General features: G+C 67.4%; 1 protein-coding gene across 1 annotated transcript; it reads left to right on the top strand.

Annotated features, from left to right (window-relative positions):
• Window positions 1–3,103: 3,103 nt before the first annotated feature.
• On the top strand, window positions 3,104–20,128 carry MAP3K12 (mitogen-activated protein kinase kinase kinase 12). The gene is given in 15 exon segments (XM_074853623.1): window positions 3,104–3,217; window positions 6,392–6,773; window positions 8,550–8,733; window positions 10,410–10,601; window positions 11,923–12,081; window positions 12,470–12,628; window positions 13,158–13,266; window positions 14,345–14,454; window positions 14,702–14,818; window positions 15,761–15,898; window positions 16,594–16,792; window positions 16,794–17,042; window positions 17,343–17,413; window positions 18,194–18,455; window positions 19,947–20,128. Coding segments are annotated over 14 exon segments (2,385 nt in total). The 5' UTR covers window positions 3,104–3,217; window positions 6,392–6,430; the 3' UTR covers window positions 20,040–20,128.
• The last annotated feature ends 186 nt before the right edge of the window (window positions 20,129–20,314 follow it).

The raw sequence follows: 20,314 nt of genomic DNA, 5'->3' as shown, positions 1-20,314 counted from the left end.
GCCATGTAGCGTGGGGATACAGGGACAGGAGTGGCACTGCCACACAGCATGGGGACAGAGGTGGCATTGCCATGTAGCGTGGGGATACAGGGACAGGAGTGGCACTGCCATACAGAATGGGGACAGAGGTGGCATTGCCATGTAGCGTGGGGATACAGGGACAGGAGTGGCACTGCCACACAGCATGGGGACAGGGGTGGCACTGACATGTAGCGTGGGGACACAGGGACAGGGGTGGCACCACCATATAGTGTGGGGACATGGGGACAGGGGTGGCATTGCCACACAGCATGGGGACAGAGGGACAGGAGTGGCACTGCCATGTCACGTGGGGGCGTCGGGACAGGGGTGGCATTGTCACACGGCATTAGGATATGGGGACAGGGGTGGCACTACCACATGGCGTGGGGACAGGGCTGTCGCCAGCCGGAGCAGGGGTCAGAGGGGACCAGCGAGGGCGGGAGAGTGGAGGGGTGGGACAGGATGGCATCGACATGGAGGGGGGGGCCATAGGGACAGGGGTGGAGCCCCCGCGCAGCGTGGGGACAGGGCTGGCACTGCCACATGCCATGGGGACACGGGGACAGGGATGGGGACAGGGACGGAGCCCCCGCGCAGCGCGGAGACACAGGGACAGGCCTGAGCCCCCCCCCCCCCCGCCCTCAGCGTGAAGCCCCGTCACACGGGCCCGGGGACCGAGGGGCAGCCCCGGGGGCCCCGCGTAGGCCTCAACCTCCCCCGCCCCGTCTGGAGGGGAACAACCCCGGGCTGGGCGGGGGAGGCGGTAGCCGGGGGTGTGGGGGGGGTATCCCCGGGGCGGGGGGGGGTATCCCGGGGCCGGGGAGGGTCCGGTACCTGGGGAAGCCGCCGCTCCGCCTGGCCCCGCCGCCCGCCCCCTCCTCGCTCATCCCCGCCGCGCTCCGTCCCGCCGCCGCGCCGGCCGCGCCGCCAGGGGGCGCCTCCGCGCCCGCCGCGGGGGACGCTGGGAAACGGCGGCGCGCGGGGCATGCTGGGAAGGTGGAGGATGCGAGGGGCGGGGCTGGGGGGGCTGCCTCAGTTTCCCCCCTCTGGACGGGGAGGGCGGGGGTAAGGATGGAGGAGGGGTAATGGATGGGGACAGTGGGGCCAGGCGGGGTGGGACAGGGATGGACGGACGGGGACAGACGGATGGGGGGGACAGGGATGGACGGACGGGGACAGACGGATGGGGGGGACAGGGATGGAGAGGGGTCAGTGGAGGGGGACAGTGGGGACAGACAGGGTGGGACAGGGACAGATGGACAGGGACAGAGAGGATGGGACAGGGATGGAGAGGGGTCAGTGGATGGGGACAATGGGGACAATGGGGACAGTGACAGGCAGGGTGGGACAGGGACAGACATGACATGGGACAGGGATGGGCAGGGGTCCATGGATGGGGACAGTAGAGTGGGACAGGGACAGATGGACAGGGTGGGACAGACGGACAGGATGGGACAAAGATGGATGGACAGGGACAGACAGGGTGGGACAGGGACAGACAGACAGGGACAGAGAGGACGGGACAGGGATGGAGAGGGGTCAGTGGATGGGGACAGTGGGGACAGGGACAGACAGGGTGGGACAGGGATGGAGGGACAAGATGGGAGGGGGATGGATGGACAGGGACAGACAGGGTAGGACAGGGACAGACAGACAGGGTGGGACAGACAGACGGGATGGACAGGGGTCCATGGATGGGGACAGTGGGGACAGGGAGGATGGGGACTGAGGGATGGTGATGGTGGGGACAGACATGGTGTGATGGGGACAGACGAGGTGGGACAGACAGAAACAGGGACAGACGGATGGGGACAGACAGGGTGGGATGGGGACAGATGGACAGGGTGGGACAGGGACAGATGGGGAGGGGGACAGATGGACAGGCCACTGGGACAGGCCAGCAGTGACAATGGTCAGACTGGGACCGACTGGGACAGTCGGGATGTGACAGGGACAGAGAAGGAGCTGTGGGGGCAAATGGACACCCACACTGGGAGCACTGGGAATAGACTGGGAGCACTGGGACAGGGGGACACCTGGACTGGGAGCAGTGGGGGCAGAGAGACACCCAAACTGGGAGCACTGGGAACAGAGGGACACCCAGACTGGAAGCACTGGGAATAGAATGGAAGCACTGGGGTCAGACTGGGAGCACTGGGGACAGAATCACACCCAGACTGGGAGCTCTGGGGACAGAAGGACACCCAGACTGGAAGCAAACTGGGAGCACTGGGGACAGAATTGCACCCAGACTGGGAGCTCTGGGCACAGACTGGGAGCACTGGGGACAGAGGGACACCCAGACTGGGAGCACTGGGATTGCACTGGGTCCCCCGTGTGGTGCGGGGGCCAGCCGGGGATACGGGGGGCGGGGGGGGGGGGTCCCAGTGCTGGTGTTGGGGAATCCCGGGGGCACCGGGGGGGTCCCGGTCCTGGTCCTGGGGGGGTGCCAGTACCGCGGGAGGGTCCTGATGCCGGTACAGGCGTCCCGGTGGTCCCGGTACTGGGGGTCCCGGTGCCGGTATAGGGGCCCCGGTGGTGCCGGTGCTGGTATAAGGGTCCCGGTGCGGGGTCCTGGTGCCGGTATAGGGGTCCCGGTGGTGCCGGTGCCGGTATTGGGGTGCGGGTATAGGGCTCCCGGTGCCGATATAGGGGTCCCGGTGGGCCCGGTGCCGGTATAGGGCTCCCGGTGCGGGGTCCCGGTGCTGATATAGGGCTCCCGGTGCCGGTATAGGGGCCCCGGTGGTGCCGGTGCTGGTATAAGGGTCCCGGTGCGGGGTCCTGGTGCCGGTATAGGGGTCCCGGTGGTGCCGGTGCCGGTATTGGGGTGCGGGTATAGGGCTCCCGGTGCCGATATAGGGGTCCCGGTGGGCCCGGTGCCGGTATAGGGCTCCCGGTGCGGGGTCCCGGTGCTGATATAGGGCTCCCGGTGCCGGTATAGGGGTCCCGGTGGTGCCGGGGCCGGTGCAGGGCTCCCGGTGCCGGCGGGGCCGGGGCGGGGCGGGCGGGGCGGGGCCGCGCCGAGCGCCGGGCGGGGCCGTTTCGCGCCGCTCGCCCTGACCGCGGCACCGGCCCCGGTACCGGCCCCGCCCGCCCGCGCCCCGGCCCCGCCGGGCCCAACCCCGGCCCCGGCACCACCCCCGGCACCAGCGGCACCCCCGGCATCACCGGCACCGCGGGGCCCGGACCCCCCCAGGTACCGGCACCGGGCACGGGGCCGCGGCAGGGAGGCCCGGGGGGGGCGGGGGGAGGACACCGGGGGTGGGGGGGGGGGGTAGGACCAGGGATGCGGCCGGGATGGAGGAGGCGGGGGGGGGGGGGGGCACGTGCTCCCCTCCCCCCCAGACGCCTGGGACCCCCCCGCCACACCGGGCCCGGAGTGGGGGGGGGGCCGCACCCTCCCCTCCCCTCCCCCCTTCCCGGCCTCCTGGGTCCCCCCGAGGGCTCGGGGGGGGGCTGGGAGGGGGGACACGGACACACAAGCGGCCTCTTGCACACGCGTGTGCCCCCCCCCGCATGTCTGAGTCGCTCTTGCACACGCGTGGGCAGCTCCGTGCACACGTGTGACCCCCCCCCCCCCATCACGCCCCCCCCCCCATCCCCCGCTGCCTTCCAGCCGTGCTCACACCCCCCCATGCACACGCGTGGGGCCCCCTTGTACACGCGCGTGCAACGCCTGCGGGTGCAGGCACGCGTGGCGGCACCCGTGCGTGCCCCCCGACACGTACGTGCCCCCCCCCCCCCAACCCCACGCCCCCCCACGCCCCCCCCACCCCCGGCACGCTCGCGCAGCGCCTTGCACGCGCGTGTGCACCCACCCCTTGCACACGCGTGGGTGTGCAACACCCCCCCCCCCCGCATCTGCGTGTGCACCCCAGCGTGTGCGCGCACCCCGCCCCCCCCATACGCGCGTGCACCCCCTTGCACGCGCGTGTGCATCCCCCCCCCCCGCGTGTGCACACGCGTGTGCACCCCGACAGGGCTCTGCACGCCCCCCCCCCCCCCCCCAGGCCTGTGCAGCCGCTTGCACACGTGTGTGCCCCTCCTCCAACTCCGCTCTGTCGCGACACGGGGCCAGCGCTGTCGCATGTCGTGACAGACACACCCCCCCCCCCTCCGCTCCCCCCCCCCCCCCCCCCCGTGTCGCGGGTTCCCCCGCTTCTGCCTCAGTTTCCCCGTCGCGGGAGGGGGGGAGGGGGGGGGGGCGCTCCATCCCTTACCGGGATGACGTCACCGCGTGACGTGATGTCACCACGGGGGGGGGGGGACACGACACCTGGAGGGGCGGGTCGTGTGTGTGTCCCCCCCTCCGCCTCCCCCCCCCCCCCCGGACTCCTGGGTCCCTCGGGGTGACGCGAAGCCCCGCCCACGCCCCCCCGCAGCCCGCAGTCACTCCCCCCCCCCCCCACCTAATTTTAGTGATGACCTCATCTACCGGCTCTGCTGTTGCCATGGCAACTCCTCCCCCCCCCCCCCCCCAAATTTTCAGGGGAGCCGGATCGGGCCCGATTCCCCTCCCCCCCCCACGGGACCCCTCAGCCCATGGGGGGCTCCCCCAGATGTCTGTGCCCCCCCCAGTCCTGCCTCAGTTTCCCCTGGCACGTTTGCACGCCCCACGTGCACCCCCTTACACGCTCGTGCACCCCCTTACACACTCGTACACCCCCTTGCACACTCGTGTGCCCTCCGTGCACAATGGTGGGGGGCGTCATCCAGCCCCCCCCTTCCCCTCCATGTCCCCCCCCAGCCTAGTGAGGCGCACGTGCGCGTGAGGAGGGCTGCGTGTGTGCAAGGGGGTGCACAGATGTAAACTGGGGGTGCACACGCACGTAGGGGTGCACACGCGTGTGCAAGGGGCTGCACGTGCCTGTGAGGGGCACCCACAGGCTGCGTGGGCAGGTGCACGGGGGGGCACGTGTGTGTAAGGGGGTGCAAGGGGGTGCACGTGCGTGTAAGGGGGTGCCAGTATGTGCAAGGGGGTGCAGATGCGTGTAGAGCTGTACACATGGGTGCAAGGGGGTGCACGTGCATGCAGGGGGGTGTATGCACATGTGGGTGCAAGGGGGTGCACACAGTCGTGGGGCTGCACATGTGGGTGCACGGGGGTGCACACCCATGCAAGGGGGTGCCCGCACATGTGGCGCTGCACATGTGGGTGCACGGGGGTGCACACGCTCGTGAGGCTGCAGATGTGCGTGCAAGGGTGTGCACAGCCGTGCAAGGAAGTGCACACGCAAGAGGGTGCATGCACGTGTGGGTGCAAGGGGGTGCACACTCATGCAGGGGGGTGCCCATGCATGCAAGGGGGTGCACACGCATGTGGGGCTGCAGATGTAGGTGCAAGGGTGTGCACACCTGTGCAAGGGGGTGCACGCACACGTGGGGCTGCACATGTGGGTGCAAGGGGGTGCACACTGACATGAAGCCGTAGGTGTGGGTGCACAGGGGTGCCCATGCGTGGAAGGGGGTGCACGCACACATGGGGCTGCACACGTGGGTGCCAGGGAGTGCACATGCAAGGGGGTGCATGCACATGTGGGTGCAAGGGGGTGCACACTCATGCAAGGGAGTGCACACCCATGTGAGGCTGTAGATCTGGGTGCACGGGGGTGCCCATGTGTGCAAGGGGGTGCACTCAGATGTGGGTGCAAGGGGGTGCACACCCACATGAGGCTGCACATGTGGGTGCACGGGGGTGCCCATGCGTGGAAGGGGGTGCACTCACACGTGGGTGCCAGGGGGTGCACTCACACATGGGGCTGCACACGTGGGTGCCAGGGGTGCACATGCAAGGGGGTGCACGCACACACGGGGCTGCACACGTGGGTGCCAGGGAGTGCACGCCCACGTGAGGCTGCACATCTGGGTGCACGGGGGTGCCCATGTGTGCAAGGGGGTGCACTCACACGTGGGTGCCAGGGGTGCACATGCAAGGAGGTGCGCTCACACATGGGTGCAAGGGGGTGCACACCCGTGCAATGGGGTGCACTCACACGTGGGTGCCAGGGGGTGCACGCAGTCATGGGGCTGCACATGTGGGTGCACGGGGGTGCCCATGCATGGAAGGGGGTGCACTCACACGTGGGTGCCAGGGGGTGCACTCACACATGGGGCTGCACACGTGGGTGCCAGGGGGTGCACGCAGTCATGGGGCTGCACATGTGGGTGCACGGGGGTGCCCATGCGTGCAAGGGGGTGCACTCACACGTGGGTGCCAGGGGGTGCCCACCATACGAGGGGGTGCACAGGCAGAGCTGCCCACGCGGGTGCCAGGGCTGCAGGTGCACACACAGGGGCACCCATGGGTGCAAGCGGGGGCCGCACACCCCCCCCCCCGCACCCCACTGACACCCCCCCCCCCTTCCCGCAGGCCGGGGGGTGCCGGCGGGGGGGGCGCGGGGGTCCCGCCATGGCCTGCCTGCACGAGACGCGGACGCCGTCGCCCTCGCTGGCGCTGGCCTCGGACGGGACCCCCGAGCAGGAGCTGACCCCCACCCAGTGCGTCCTGCGCGACGTGCTGCCCCCCGCCGCCCCCGCCGCCCCCGCCGCCCCCCCCGAGGCCTGGCCCCGCCGCGGGACCCCCCGGCACCCCGACTTGGGGCCCGAAGCGGGGGGTCCCCTGGCCGCCGAGGCCGCCCACCTGCGGTGCCAGGCCGGGGGGGGGTTCCTGGAGGGGCTCTTCGGGTGCCTCAAGCCCGTCTGGACCATGATCGGCAAAGCCTACGCGGCCGAGCACAAACACCCCCAGGAAGGTGAGGGGGTGCGGGGGGCGCGAGGGGGGCGAGGGGGGGGCGAGGGGGCAAAGGAGGGGGCGAGGGGGTAACGGAGGGGGCAAGGGGGCAAAGGAGGGGGCAAGGGGGTAAAGGAGGGGGCAAGGGGGAAAAGGAGGGGGCAAGGGGGAAAAAGAGGGTGCAAGGGGGTGAAGGAGGGGGCAAGGGGGCAAAGGAGGGGGCGAGGGGGTAACGGAGGGGCCAAGGGGGGACAAGGGGGCAAAGGAGGGGGCGAGGGGGTAAAGGAGGGGGCAAGGGGGAAAAAGAGGGTGCAAGGGGGTAAAGGAGGGGGCAAGGGGGCAAAGGAGGGGGCGAGGGGGTAACGGAGGGGCCAAGGGGGGACAAGGGGGCAAAGGAGGGGGCGAGGGAGAAAAGGAGGGGGCAAGGGGGAAAAGGAGGGGGCAAGGGGGTAAAGGAGGGGGCAAGGGGGGACAAGGGGGCAAAGGAGGGGGCGAGGGGGAAAAAGAGGGTGCAAGGGGGTAAAGGAGGGGGCAAGGGGGGGGCAAGGGGGAAAAGGAGGGTGCGAGGGGGTAAAGGAGAGGGCAAGGGGGCCATGAAGGGTGCGAGGAGTCAGGGAGGGGGCAAAGGAGGGGGCAAGGGGGGGGAAAGGGGGAAAAGGAGGGTGCGAGGGGGCAAAGGAGGCAACAAGGGGGCAAAGGAGGGGACAAGGGGGTAAAAGAGGGTGCAAGGGGGCCATGAAGGGTGGAAGGAGTCAGGGACGGGGCAAGAGGTCAAAGGAGGGGGCAAGGGGGGAAGGGAGGGGGCAAGGAGTCAGGGAGGGGGCAAGGGGGCAAAGGAGGGTGCAAGAGGACAAAGGAGGGTGCAAGGGGGCAAAGGAGGGTGCAAGGGGGTAAAGGAGGGTGCTACAGAGCTGGGAGGGAGAAAGGGGCCCATGAAGGGTGCAAGGAGTCAGGAAAGGTGCAGTGAGACAAAGGAGGGTGCAAGGGGGTAAAGGAAGGTGCAAGGAATCAGGGAGGGTGCAAGGGGGCAAAGGAGGGTGCAAGGGGGAAAAGGAGGGGGAAGGGGGAAAAGGAGGGGGCAAGGGGGCCATGAAGGGGGCAAGGAATCAGGGAGAGTGCAAGGGGATAAAGGAGGGTGCTACAGGGCCAGGAGGGTGCAAGGACTCAGGGAGGGGTCAAGGGGGCAAAGGAGGGTGCAAGGGGGCAAAGGAGGGTGTAAGGGGGCAAAGGAGGGTGCTACGGGGCAGGGATTGGGGTAGTGGGGTGCAGGAGGCAAAAGGGGCGGCAGTAGGGCAGGGAAAGGGGTGCAGAAGGGGGTGCAGTGGGTCAGGGAGGGGGGTGCTGGGATGCAGAGGGTGCAGTGGGGTGGGGTGGGAGCAGTAGGGCCGGGGTGAGGGTGACAAGGCAGGGTGGGTGCCATGGGTCTGGGTGCACTGGGGTGCTGGTGTGGGGGTGCCATGGGAATGGGTGCAGCGGGGGTGCTGGTGTAGGGGTGCCATGGGTCTGGGTGCACTGGGGGTGCTGGTGTGGGGGGTGCCATGGGAATGGGTGCAGCGGGGGTGCTGGTGTAGGGGTGCCATGGGAATGGGTGCACTGGGGGTGCTGGTGTGGGGGTGCCATGGGAATGGGTGCAGCGGGGGTGCTGGTGTAGGGGTGCCATGGGTCTGGGTGCACTGGGGGTGCTGGTGTGGGGGTGCCATGGGAATGGGTGCAGCGGGGGTGCTGGTGTAGGGGTGCCATGGGAATGGGTGCACTGGGGGTGCTGGTGTGGGGGTGCCATGAGCGTGGGTGCCCGCAGACCCCTGGGAGGTGCCCTTCGAGGAGATCCTGGACCTGCAGTGGGTGGGCAGCGGGGCGCAGGGCGCCGTCTTCCTGGGCCGCTTCCACGGCGAGGAGGTGGCCGTGAAGAAGGTGCGGGACCTCAAGGAGACCGACATCAAGCACCTGCGCAAGCTCAAGCACCCCAACATCATCACCTTCAAGTGAGCACGGGTGCTGCTGGCGTGGGTGTGGGGCACGGGCTTGGGCACGGCGTGGGGACACCATGGGCACAGGCACGGGCGTGGCGTGGGCATGGAGTGTGACGGGCGGGGACAAGCCATGGGCATGGGGAACACCACGGGCGCGGAGGTGGCATGGGGCATGGAGAACATCTTGGGCACAGGACGAGGACACAGCATGGGTGTGGACGTGCCGTGGGACGTGGACGTGCCATGGGCATGGAGTGTGACGTGGTGTGGCCATGGAGCATGGACATGGGGAACACCACGGGCACGGGGCGTGGAGATGGCATGGAGCATGGACATGGCGTGGGCATGGGGCATGGACACAGCATGGGCATGGACGTGCCATGGGCATGGAGTGTGACGTGGTGTGGACATGGAGCATGGGCATGGGGAACACCACGGGCATGGGGCGTGGAGATGGCATGGAGCATGGGCTTGGAGAACATCTTGGGCACCAGGCATGGACACAGCATGGACATGGACATGGCATGGGCATGGGGCATGGAGAACATCATGGGCACAGGGCATGGACACAGCATGGGCATGGACTTGGCATGGGGCATGGATGTGCCATGGTCATGGGGATGGTATGGGCATGGATCATGGACGTGGCATGGGCATGGGGCATGGAGAACATCATGGGCACAAGGCACGGACACACCATGGTCATGGGGCATAGACATGGACATGCCATGGACCTGAGGGATGGAGGCATGGACATGCCATGGGCATGGAGGACACCATGGGCATGGGGCATGGGGAACACCACGGGTACAGGGCACGGACATGGCATGGGCATGGGCATGGACACGGCATGGACATGGCATGGACATGGGCGTAGAGGTCATGGACACAACACGAGCATGGGACACCACACGGCACGTGCATGGGGGACACCAGCGTGGCACAGACGTGGGTGGGCAGGACACGGCATGGACACGGGGCGTGGACACGGGCACACTGGCTTGTCCCACGTGTGGCGCAGGGGACAGGTCTGTCCCAGTGCTACTGGGTGGCTGGGTGCAGAGGGGTGCCCATGGTGCAGATGGGTGCTCTTAGTGCTAACGGGGGTCTTGGGTGCAGATGGGTGCCCTGGTGCTGCTGGGTGCTGCTGGGTGCTGCCAGGTACCTGAGTGCAGATGGGTGCCCTGGAGAAGTTGGGTGCTCTGGTGAGGTTGGGTGCCCCCAGAGAAGTTGGTGTCCTGGATTGGTTGGATGCCCTGGATTGGTTGGGTATCCTGGAGAAGTTGGGTGCCCTGGTGAAGTTGGGTGCTTTGTGAAGTTGGGTGTCCTGGATTGGTTGGATGCCCTGGAGAAGTTGGGTGCTCTGGTGAGGTTGGGTGCCCTGGAGAAGTTGGGTACCCTGGTGAAGTTGGGTGCTTTGTGAAGTTGGGTGCCCTGAAGAAGTTGGGTGCCCTGGATTGGTTGGGTGCCCCAGAGAAGTTGGGTGCCCCAGAGAAGTTGGGTGCCCTGGAGAAGTTGGGTGTCCTGGATTGGTTGGGTGCCCCGGAGAAGTTGGGTGCCCCAGAGAAGTTGGGTGCCCTGGAGAAGTGGGGTGCCCTGAATTGGTTGGGTGCCCCAGCGCTGCTGGGTGCTGCCGGGTGCCCCAGCTGGCCGGGCAGTGGGTGCTGAGGGTGCCGCTGTGCCCGCAGGGGTGTGTGCACCCAGGCACCCTGCTACTGCATCATCATGGAGTTCTGCGCCCAGGGCCAGCTGTACGAGGTGCTGCGCGCCGGGCGCAAGGTCACCCCCTCCCTCCTCGTCGACTGGTCCATGGGCATCGCCGGCGGCATGAACTACCTGCACCTCCACAAGATCATCCACCGCGACCTCAAGTCGCCCAAGTGAGCGGGGACAGGGGGCTCAGGGAGCACCCATGGGTGCTGGGGTGGGTGCTCCAGGTGATAGCATGTCCGCGACAGTGCTGTGCCCATGGTGGGGACATGCATGTGGCGGTTGCATGATCGTGGCAGTGCCATGCCCGTGGTTGTCCTCGGTGGCTGCATGCTGGTGACAGTTGCATGTCCATGGTGGTGCCATGTCCGTGGTGGTGACGTGTCCTTGGCAGTGACATGTCCATGGTGGTGACATGTCTGTGGTGGTGCCACGTCCTTGGCATTGACATGTCCTTGGTGGTGTCATGTCCATGGCGGTGACATGTCTTTGGTGGTGCCATGCCCATGGTGGAGCAGTGACCATGGTGGTGCTGTGCCCATGGCAGTGACATGTCCGTGGTGGTGACATGTCCTTGGCAATGTCATGTCCGTGGCAGTGCCATGTCCATGGCGGTGACATGTCCATAGCGGTGCCCTGACCATGGTGGAGCAGTGACCATGGTGGTGACATGTCAGTGGCTGTGACATGTTCTTGGTGGTGCCATGCCCATGGCAGTGCCATGTCCTTGGCATTGACATGTCCTTGGTGGTGTCATGTCCTTGGTGATACCATGTCCATGGTGGTCCTGTGCCCATGACAATGCCACGTCCATGGCAGTGACATGTTCTTGACGGTGCCATGTCCTTGGTGGTGTCCTGCCCATGGTGGAGCAGTGACCGTGGTGGTGCCATGTGCTTGGCATTGGCACGTCCTTGGTGGTGACATGTCCTTGGTGGTGTCATGTCCATGGTGATGACATGTCCATGGTGGTCCTGTGCCCATGAGTGCCACGTCCATGACAGTGCCATGTCCTTGGCATTGACATGTCCTTGGTGGTGACATGTCCATGGTGGTGACATGTCCATGGTGGTGCCATGGCCATGCCGTGCCCATGGTGATGCAACGCCCACAGCAGTTGCGTGCCCATAGCAGTGCCACATCTATGGTGGCAGCGTGTCCATGGCAGTGACATCCCGTGGCAGTGACATGTCTGTGGTGGTTCCATGTCGGTAGCAATTGCATGACCGTGGTGGTGCCACACTCGTGGTGGTGGCGAAGCTGTGTCCGTGGTGGTGGGGTGCTCATGACGGTTGCGTGCCCATGGTGGTGCCATGTCCATGTTGGTGCTGTGGTGGTGCCACCTCCATGACAACATTGCGTCCATGTTGGTGGCACGTCCATGACCTGATGACACTCGTAGCAGTTGCATGCCCGTGGCGGTGTTGTGCCTGTGTCATCGGCGTGTCGTTGGCGTGGTGCTGGCGTGGCGCTGAGCGGGTGCCCCCCCAGCATGCTCATTACCTACGACGACGTGGTGAAGATCTCGGACTTTGGCACCTCCAAGGAGCTCATTGACAAGAGCACCAAGATGTCCTTCGCCGGCACCGTGGCCTGGATGGCACCCGAGGTCATCCGCAATGAGCCCGTCTCCGAGAAGGTTGACATCTGGTGAGGACACAGGGACCTCGGGGACATCAGGGACACGGGGACCTTAGGGAGGTGTGGTGGCACTGGGGACACAGCTGTACAGGGGGCTTGGGAGGCAATGGGGACACTGGGGGGCACAGGAGGCATTGGGGACAGTAGGAACAGGGGACATTGAGGGGACATCAGGGACACATGAGGCGTCAGGGCCACTGTGGGAGACCAAAAGTGGGGACACTGGGGATACTGGGAGGGACATTGCAGGGACATCAGGGACAACAGAAGCAGCAGGGGACACTGGGGACACCAGCATGGGCAGAGACAGGGAGGGGACAGGGCAAGAGGGCCCAGGAGACAGCGGGTGGTGCTGGGTGCCACGGGTGACGGTGCCACGGGTGCTGGGTGCCACCAGGTCCTTCGGGGTGGTGCTGTGGGAGCTGCTGACGGGCGAGATCCCCTACAAGGACGTGGACTCGTCGGCCATCATCTGGGGGGTGGGCAGCAACAGCCTCCACCTGCCCGTCCCCTCCGGCTGCCCCGACGGCTTCAAGGTGCTGCTGCGCCAGTGCTGGTGAGTGCACCCGCGGGGACACCCCAGCAAGGGGACACCCCGCTGTGGGGCCACACCACCATGGGGACACCCCACCGTGGGGCCACACCACCATGGAGGCACTAAGGACACCCCCACTGTCGGGACACCCTTCCTGGGGACACCCCAGCTTGGGGACATCCTGTGGGGACACCCCACTCTGGGGTCACCCCGCTTGGGGACACGCCATGGGCACCCGTGCCATGGATGGGTCATACCATGGGGGACCCCACCATGGGCACCCCACTGTAGGGACCGTCATAAGGGACCTGCCATCAGCACCCCAATGTGGGCAGTGCAGGGGGGGGACCCCCACCCTGGGGTGCCCCCACCCTGGGGGTGTGCTCATGGGCACCCCATGCCAGGCTGCACCCCGGGCACCGCTGCCCCTTGGGCACCCCGTGTGCCCTGTGCACCCTTCTCTGCCCGTGGTCCCAAAAGGCCTCAGCACCCCCCCCAGCACCCAGCGGCCCCCCCCAACCCGCACCCAGCGCCGTGCCGCTCCCCCCAGGAACAGCAAACCCCGGAACCGCCCGTCCTTCCGCCAGATCCTGCTGCACCTCGACATCGCCTCCGCCGACGTCCTCTCCACCCCTCAGGAGACCTACTTCAAATCCCAGGTACTCGGCACCCTGAGACCCCAGGACCCGGGACACCAGCACCCAGGGACCCCCACCCCCTGGCACCCCCAGCACCCCAGGATATCCAGCACCCAGGGACCCCCAGGACCCCCAGCACCCTCAGACCCCAGGACACCAGGACCCCAGCACCCAGGGACCCCCAACACCCCAGGACACCAGCACCCAGGGACCCCAATACCCTGGCACCCCCAGCACCCCCAGCACCCCAGGATATCCAGCACCCAGGGACCCCCAGGACCCCCAGCACCCTCAGACCCCAACACCCCAGGACACCAGCACCCAGGGACCCCAATACCCTGGCACCCCCAGCACCCCCAGCACCCCAGGATATCCAGCACCCAGGGACCCCCAGGACCCCCTATACCTACAGACCCTGGCACCCAGGGACCCCAGGACATCCAGCACCCCGAGAACCCCAGCACCCCGGGACCCTGAGCATACCAGACCCCTGGGATACCCCAGCACCCTGCCCCCCCCCCCCCCAAGCACCTTGGGACCCCCAGCACCTTGGGACCCCCATCACCCCAGGACCCCCAGCACCCAGGGACCCCCCCAAACCCCACAGGAGACCTGCTGCAGATCCCAGTGACTGTGAGGGCTGGTGCTGGGGCAACTGGTGCCCAGGGTATCCAGGCCCAGTACAGCCCAGTGCTGGGGGGAGCCGTGCCCAGTGTATCCCAGTGCTTAGAGTTGCCCAGTACTTGTGGTAGCCAGTGCCTGGGATGCCCAGTGCTCCTGGTAGCCAGTGCTCAGGGTGCCCAGTGCCCATGGTAGCCAGTGCCTGGAGTGCCCAGTGCTTGTGGTAGCCAGTGCCCAGGGTGCCCAGTGCCTCTGGTAGCCAGTGCCTGGGATACCCAGTACTTGTGGTAGCCAGTGCCTGGGGTGCCCAGTGCCCTTTGTAATGGGTGGCCAGTACCTGCGGCAGCCAGTCCCTGGGGTGCCTGGTGCCTGTGGTGGCTGGTACCCAGGGTGCTGGGGGTGCCCAGTGCCCTTGGTAGCCGGTGGCCGGTGCCCGTGGTAGCCGGTGCCCGCGGTAGCTGGTGCCCACGTGCCGCAGGCCGAGTGGCGGGAGGAGGTGAAGCTGCACTTCGAGAAGATCAAGTCGGAGGGGACGTGTCTGCACCGGCTGGAGGAGGAGCTCATCAACCGCCGGCGCGAGGAGCTGCGGTGGGGCCACGGGGGGCACGTGGGGACGGGCTGCTGGGGACACTGGGAGCACTGGGGCATTAGGGGGGGGACACACCAGGGGCAGGGGGGGCATTGGGGTGTGCCAGGGTACAGGGAGGGCTGTTGGGTGCCTGTCCTTGTGCGTGCTGGGTGTTGTGGGGTGTCGTGGGATGCTGTGGGGTGCCATGGGGTGTCATGGGGTGCTGTGGGGTGCGTGTGCTGACGCCGTGGGTGCCGTGGGTGCCAGGCATGCGCTGGACATCCGGGAGCACTACGAGCGCAAGCTGGAACGCGCCAACAACCTCTACATGGAGCTCAGCGCCCTGATGCTGCAGCTGGAGCTCAAGGAGAAGGAGCTGCTCAGGTGAGTGGGCACCCAACAGCACCCAACAGAACCCACAGCACCCAACAGCACCCAAGAGCACCCACAGCACCCAACAGCATCCAACAGCACCCCCTATACCCATCCCATGGCCACCTCATGGTCATGGGCCAACCCTACAGCCACTACATGGCCACAGCCAACCCTATGGCCAACTCATGGCCATGGCCAACCCTATAGCACCTAATGGCCAACCCGTGGCCACCCCATGACCACCATGTGGCCAGCCCATGGCCTGGCCAATTCCATAACTATCCCATGGCCACAGCCAACCTGAGAGCCACCCTATAGCCACCCCATGGCCATGGCCAACCCTCTATCCACACTGTAGCCATGGCCAACCCTATAGCCACCCCATGGCCATGGCCAACCCTATAGCCACCCCATGGCCAAGGCCAACCCTAGAGCCACCCCATGGCCATGGCCAACCCTATAGCCACCCCATGGCCAAGGCCAACCCTAGAGCCACCCCATGGCCATGGCCAACCCTATAGCCACCCCATGGCCAAGGCCAACCCTGTAGCCACCCCATGGCCATGGCCAACCCTATAGCCACCCCATGGCCATGGCTAACCCTATAGCCATCCCATGACCATGGCCAACCCTATAGCCACCCCATGGCCAAGGCCAACCCTGTAGCCACCCCATGGCCATGGCCAACCCTATAGCCACCCCATGGCCATGGCCAACCCTATAGCCACCCTATGGCCATGGCTAACCCTATAGCCATCCCATGACCATGGCCAACCCTATACCCACTCCATGGCCAATCCTGTATCTACTCCATAACCACCCCTACACCCACCCCATGGCTACCCTGAGGCCACGGCCAGCCCTTACCCACCCCCATGGCCACCACCCCAAGGCCACGGCCACCCCACGCCGTGTCCCCGGGTGCGGGTGCCCACGCGTGGCCCGTGGCAGGCGGGAGCAGGCGCTGGAGAAGCGCTACCCTGGGCTCTTCAAGCCACGGGCGCCGCGGGGGCTCCTGCACGGCAACGCCGTCGAGACCCTCATCAAGAAACGCAACGTCCCCCAGAAGCTCTCGCCCCACGGCAAGCGGTGCGCCCGGACGCCTGCGTCCCCTCGGGGCGGGGGGGGGGGAAAGGGGGGGCAGAGCCAGGTTTTTTTGGGGTGGGGGGGTCGGGGGTTTTTGGATGCCTGGGTGCTTTGGGTTGGGGGGGGACGTGGACATGTGGGTCCCTCAGGGATGGGAGGGGGTCTGGGATGTGGATATGTGGGTCTTGGGGGGGTCTGGGGGCACAGACATCTGGGTCCTTTGGGGGGGGGGGCTAGATGCTGGGGTCCTTTGAGGTAGGGGGGGCTTTGGGGGTCCTGGAGTCCTTTGTTGGGGGGGTCTGGGGGTGCAGATGCTGGTGTCCCTTGGCGGGGGGGGGGGCATCTTTTGGGGGTCTGAACATGGGGGTCCCTCCTGGCTGGGTGGGGGCTGTTCCGGGGGCTCCTGGGGGGGCTGGAGCCCAGACATCTGGGTCCTTTGGGGGGGGGTCCTGGGGGCTTGGGTACCTGGGTTCCTTTGGGGGGGGGGGGCTTTGGGGGATCCCGATGCCTGGAATCCTTTATCGGGGGGGGTCTGGGGGTGCAGATGCTGGTATCCCTTGGAGGGGGGGGTCTTTTGGGGGTCTGGACATGGGGGGGTCCCTCCTGGCTGGGTGGGGGCTGTTCTGGGGGCTCCCGGGTGTCTGGGTCCCCGTCCGCAGCCCTTCCCCGTGTGTGTCCCCCCCCCCCCCTCACCCCAGACCCGACATCCTGAAGCCGGAGGTGCTGCTGCCCAAGCTGGATGCGGCCATGGCGCAGGTGGCCCTGCCGGGGTGTCCCAAGGGCCCCCCCTCACCCGGGCGCAGCCGCCGGGCCAAGGGCCGCCATCGCAAGGCGGGACCCCGGGGGGGCTGCGGGGAGCCAGGCCCCGAGGCTGGACCCCCCCGGGGGCTCCCCGGACCCCCCCCCTACCGCTGCCGGCCCCGACCTCCTCGGGGGTACGCTGGAGGCTGCGGGTGCCCCCCCGGCCGCGGTACCTGATGCGGGGTCTGGGGGGGCAACGGGCACCCAAGGGTCCCCCCCGCCACGGCCCCCGGCTCCTGGGGAGCCCGAGCGGGAGAGTGGGGCCGGCCGGGGGGGCAAAGGGGGGGCCGGGCAGCACCTCACCCCCGCGGCACTGCTGTACCGGGCGGCCGTCACCCGTGGGCAGGTGAGAGCCCTGGACGCCTGGGTCCCTTTTTTGGGGGTGGGGGGCTGAGGGGGGGACACACACAGGACCCCCAAGTCCATCCCAGCAGTGTGTGTGGGGGTGGATCCCTTCTGGGAAGGGGTTTGGGGGCTCAGACCTGAGAGGGGTACGGAGAGAGGGGGGGGGGGGGGGGGGGGGGTCAGGACCCCCGGGTCCCTCCTGGGGGGGTGAGGGGGGGGTCTGTCGGGAGCTCGGGGTCCCTCCCGAAAGGCAGCGGGAGGACCCCAATGTCGTCCCCCCCCCCCCAAACTCTGCCCCCAGAAGCGGGGGGTCTCGTCGGAGGAGGAGGAGGGTGAAGTGGACAGCGAGGTGGAGCTGCCGCTGCGGCAGAGGTGGGTGCTGTGTCCCACCCCCCCCACCCCCCCCCCCATGGGATAACTGGGTCTGTTTGGGTGTCCATGGGTGCTCAGACACCCGGGAGGGGTGGGAGGGTGGTGGGTGCTTGGACACCCAGGATGGGTGCAGGGGGGAGTGTCTGTGGGTGCTTGGAAGCCCTGGATGGATGCGGGGGAGGGGGGGGTGTCCATGGGTGCCCAGACACCTGGGGTGGGTGCCCAGACACCTGGGATGGGTGCAGGGGGGTTCCATGGGTGCTCAGACACCTGGGATGGGTGCAGAGCGGGGTCCATGGGTGCTCAGACACCTGGGATGGGTGCAGAGGGGGGTCCATGGGTGGTTGGACACCCAGGATGGGTGCAGGGGGTCATCAGGTGCCCAGGCTGGGTGCAGGGGTGTCCATGGGTGCCCAGATGCCCAGGATGGGTGCAGTGGGGGGGTCACTGGGTGCTCAGACACCTGGGATGGGTGCGGGGGGGGGGGGTCCATGGGTGCCCGACACCTGGGATGGGTGCAGGGGGGGTCCATGGGTGCCCAGACACCTGGGATGGGTGCAGGGGGGGTCCATGGGTGATTGGATACCCAGGCTGGGTGTAGGGGGTCAACGGGTGCCCAGATGCATGGGATGGGTGCGGGGGGTAGGGTCTGTGGGTGCCCAGACACCTGGGGTGGGTGCAGGGTGGGGGTTCATGGGTGATTGGACACCCAGGCTGGGTGCAGGGGGGGGCTGTGGGTGCTCAGACATCTGCGTCCTCACTTCCCCCCCCCCCCCCAAGGTGGCCCCCAGGCATGAGCAAGCGCCAGTCGCTGTCGACCTTCAGCTCGGAGAACTTCTCGGACGGGGACGGGGACGGGGACGGCGACGAGGGACACACGAGCGAGCCCTCGCACAGCGCCACCCCCGACGTGGGCAGCACCAACACGGACGAGCGGCCCGACGACCGCTCCGAGGATCTGCTCTCGCAGGGCTCCGAGATCCCCCTGGATGCTGCCCCCCCCGAGGGGCCCGGCCGCCGGCACGGGGGGCTCAGCCCCAAGGTGATGCCCCCACCGCCACCACCCTGGGGTGGGGGGACGGGGAGCACACCCCCCACCCCCACCCAGGGATGGGTGACACCGTGGGATGGGGGTAGTGTGGGGTGGGGGGTCCTTAAGGTCCCCCAGGACAGGGTTAACGAGGGGAAGGGGGTCCCCCAGGGATGGGTGCCAGGGGGTGGGGGTCCCAAGGGTCCCCCAGGGCTGGGTGTTATGGAGTAGGGGGGTCCTGAGCCCCCCCAAAAAGAAGTTAGTAAAGGGAAGGGGGTCTCTAGGGATGGGTGCCAGGGGGTGGGGGTCCCAAGGGTGCCCCAGGGCTGGGTGTTATGGAGTAGGGGGGTCCTGAGCCCCCCCCAGCAGGAGGTTAGCAAAGGGAAGGGGTCCCTAGGGATGGGTGCCATGGGGTGGGAGTCCCGAGGGTCCCCCAGGACAGGGTTAACAAGAGGAAGGGTGTCCCCCAGGGATGGGTGCCAGGGGGTGGGGGTCCCAAGGGTCCCCAGGGCTGGGTGTTATGGAGTAGGGGGGTCCTGAGCCCCCCCAAAAAGAAGTTAGTAAAGGGAAGGGGTCCCTAGGGATGGCTGCCAGGGGGTGGGGGTCCCAAGGGTGCCCCAGGGCTGGGTGTTACAGAGTAGGGGTGTCCTTAGCCCCCCCCAGCAGGAGGTTAGCAAAGGGAAGGGGTCCCTAGGGATGGGTGCCATGGGGTGGGAGTCCCGAGGGTCCCCCAGGACAGGGTTAACAAGAGGAAGGGTGTCCCCCAGGGATGGGTGCCAGGGGGTGGGGGTCCCAAGGGTCCCCCAGGGCTGGGTGTTATGGAGTAGGGGGGTCCTGAGCCCCCCCAAAAAGAAGTTAGTAAAGGGAAGGGGGTCTCTAGGGATGGGTGCCAGGGGGTGGGGGTCCCAAGGGTGCCCCAGGGCTGGGTGTTATGGAGTAGGGGGGTCCTGAGCCCCCCCCAGCAGGAGGTTAGCAAAGGGAAGGGGTCCCTAGGGATGGGTGCCATGGGGTGGGAGTCCCGAGGGTCCCCCAGGACAGGGTTAACAAGAGGAAGGGTGTCCCCCAGGGATGGGTGCCAGGGGGTGGGGGTCCCAAGGGTCCCCCAGGGCTGGGTGTTACGGAGTAGGGGTGTCCTTAGCCCCCCCCAGCAAGAGGTTAGTAAAGGGAAGGGGTCCCTAGGGATGGCTGCCAGGGGGTGGGGGTCCCGAGGGTCCCCCAGGACAGGGTTAACGAGGGGAAGGGGGTCCCCCAGGGATGGGTGCCAGGGGGTGGGGGTCCCAAGGGTGCCCCAGGGCTGGGTGTTATGGAGTAGGGGGTCCTGAGATACCATGGGGAGGGGATCCCCCAAACACCAGAGGCCATGGAGAGGGGGGTCCCCCCGGACCAGTTACCACAGGGCTGGGGGGGGCCCCAATCCCCCCAGTACCAGCTGCAGGGGAGGGGGAAGCTCTGAGGATGTTTAACCCCCCCTTTTTGTGTGTGTGCTTCCACCCCCCCACCCAGGTCTCCGAGGACTCAGACTGCGACAGCGCAGAGCTGGACCACTCAGGCAGCGGCGAGGGGCCCCCCCGGCCCACAGCCCCCCCCGGCCTGTGACCTGTCACCCCCCCACACCCCCCCCTGCACACCCCCCCACTTGTACAGCCCCAAATATTTATATAAATATCTATCGCTCTCTACAGAAAGCTCTGTGCTGTCTCTGTGCCTGGGGGGGATGGGGGGGGCAGGACTTGGGGAAGGGGCACAGGGGGGTATTTTTGGGAGGTGGGGGGGGGAAAAGACCAGAGCTAGAGGTTGTCTGTCAGGCCCTACTGTAATAGCCCCCACCCCAGAGGTGGAGAAGGGACCTGCCCTCCCCAAAACAGGCCAGG

Source organism: Strix uralensis, chromosome 33, assembly GCF_047716275.1.
Source record: "Strix uralensis isolate ZFMK-TIS-50842 chromosome 33, bStrUra1, whole genome shotgun sequence".
NCBI lineage: Eukaryota > Metazoa > Chordata > Aves > Strigiformes > Strigidae > Strix > Strix uralensis.
The sequence above is the reverse complement of the archived record's forward strand: the minus strand, read 5'-3'. Positions and strand labels throughout refer to the sequence as shown.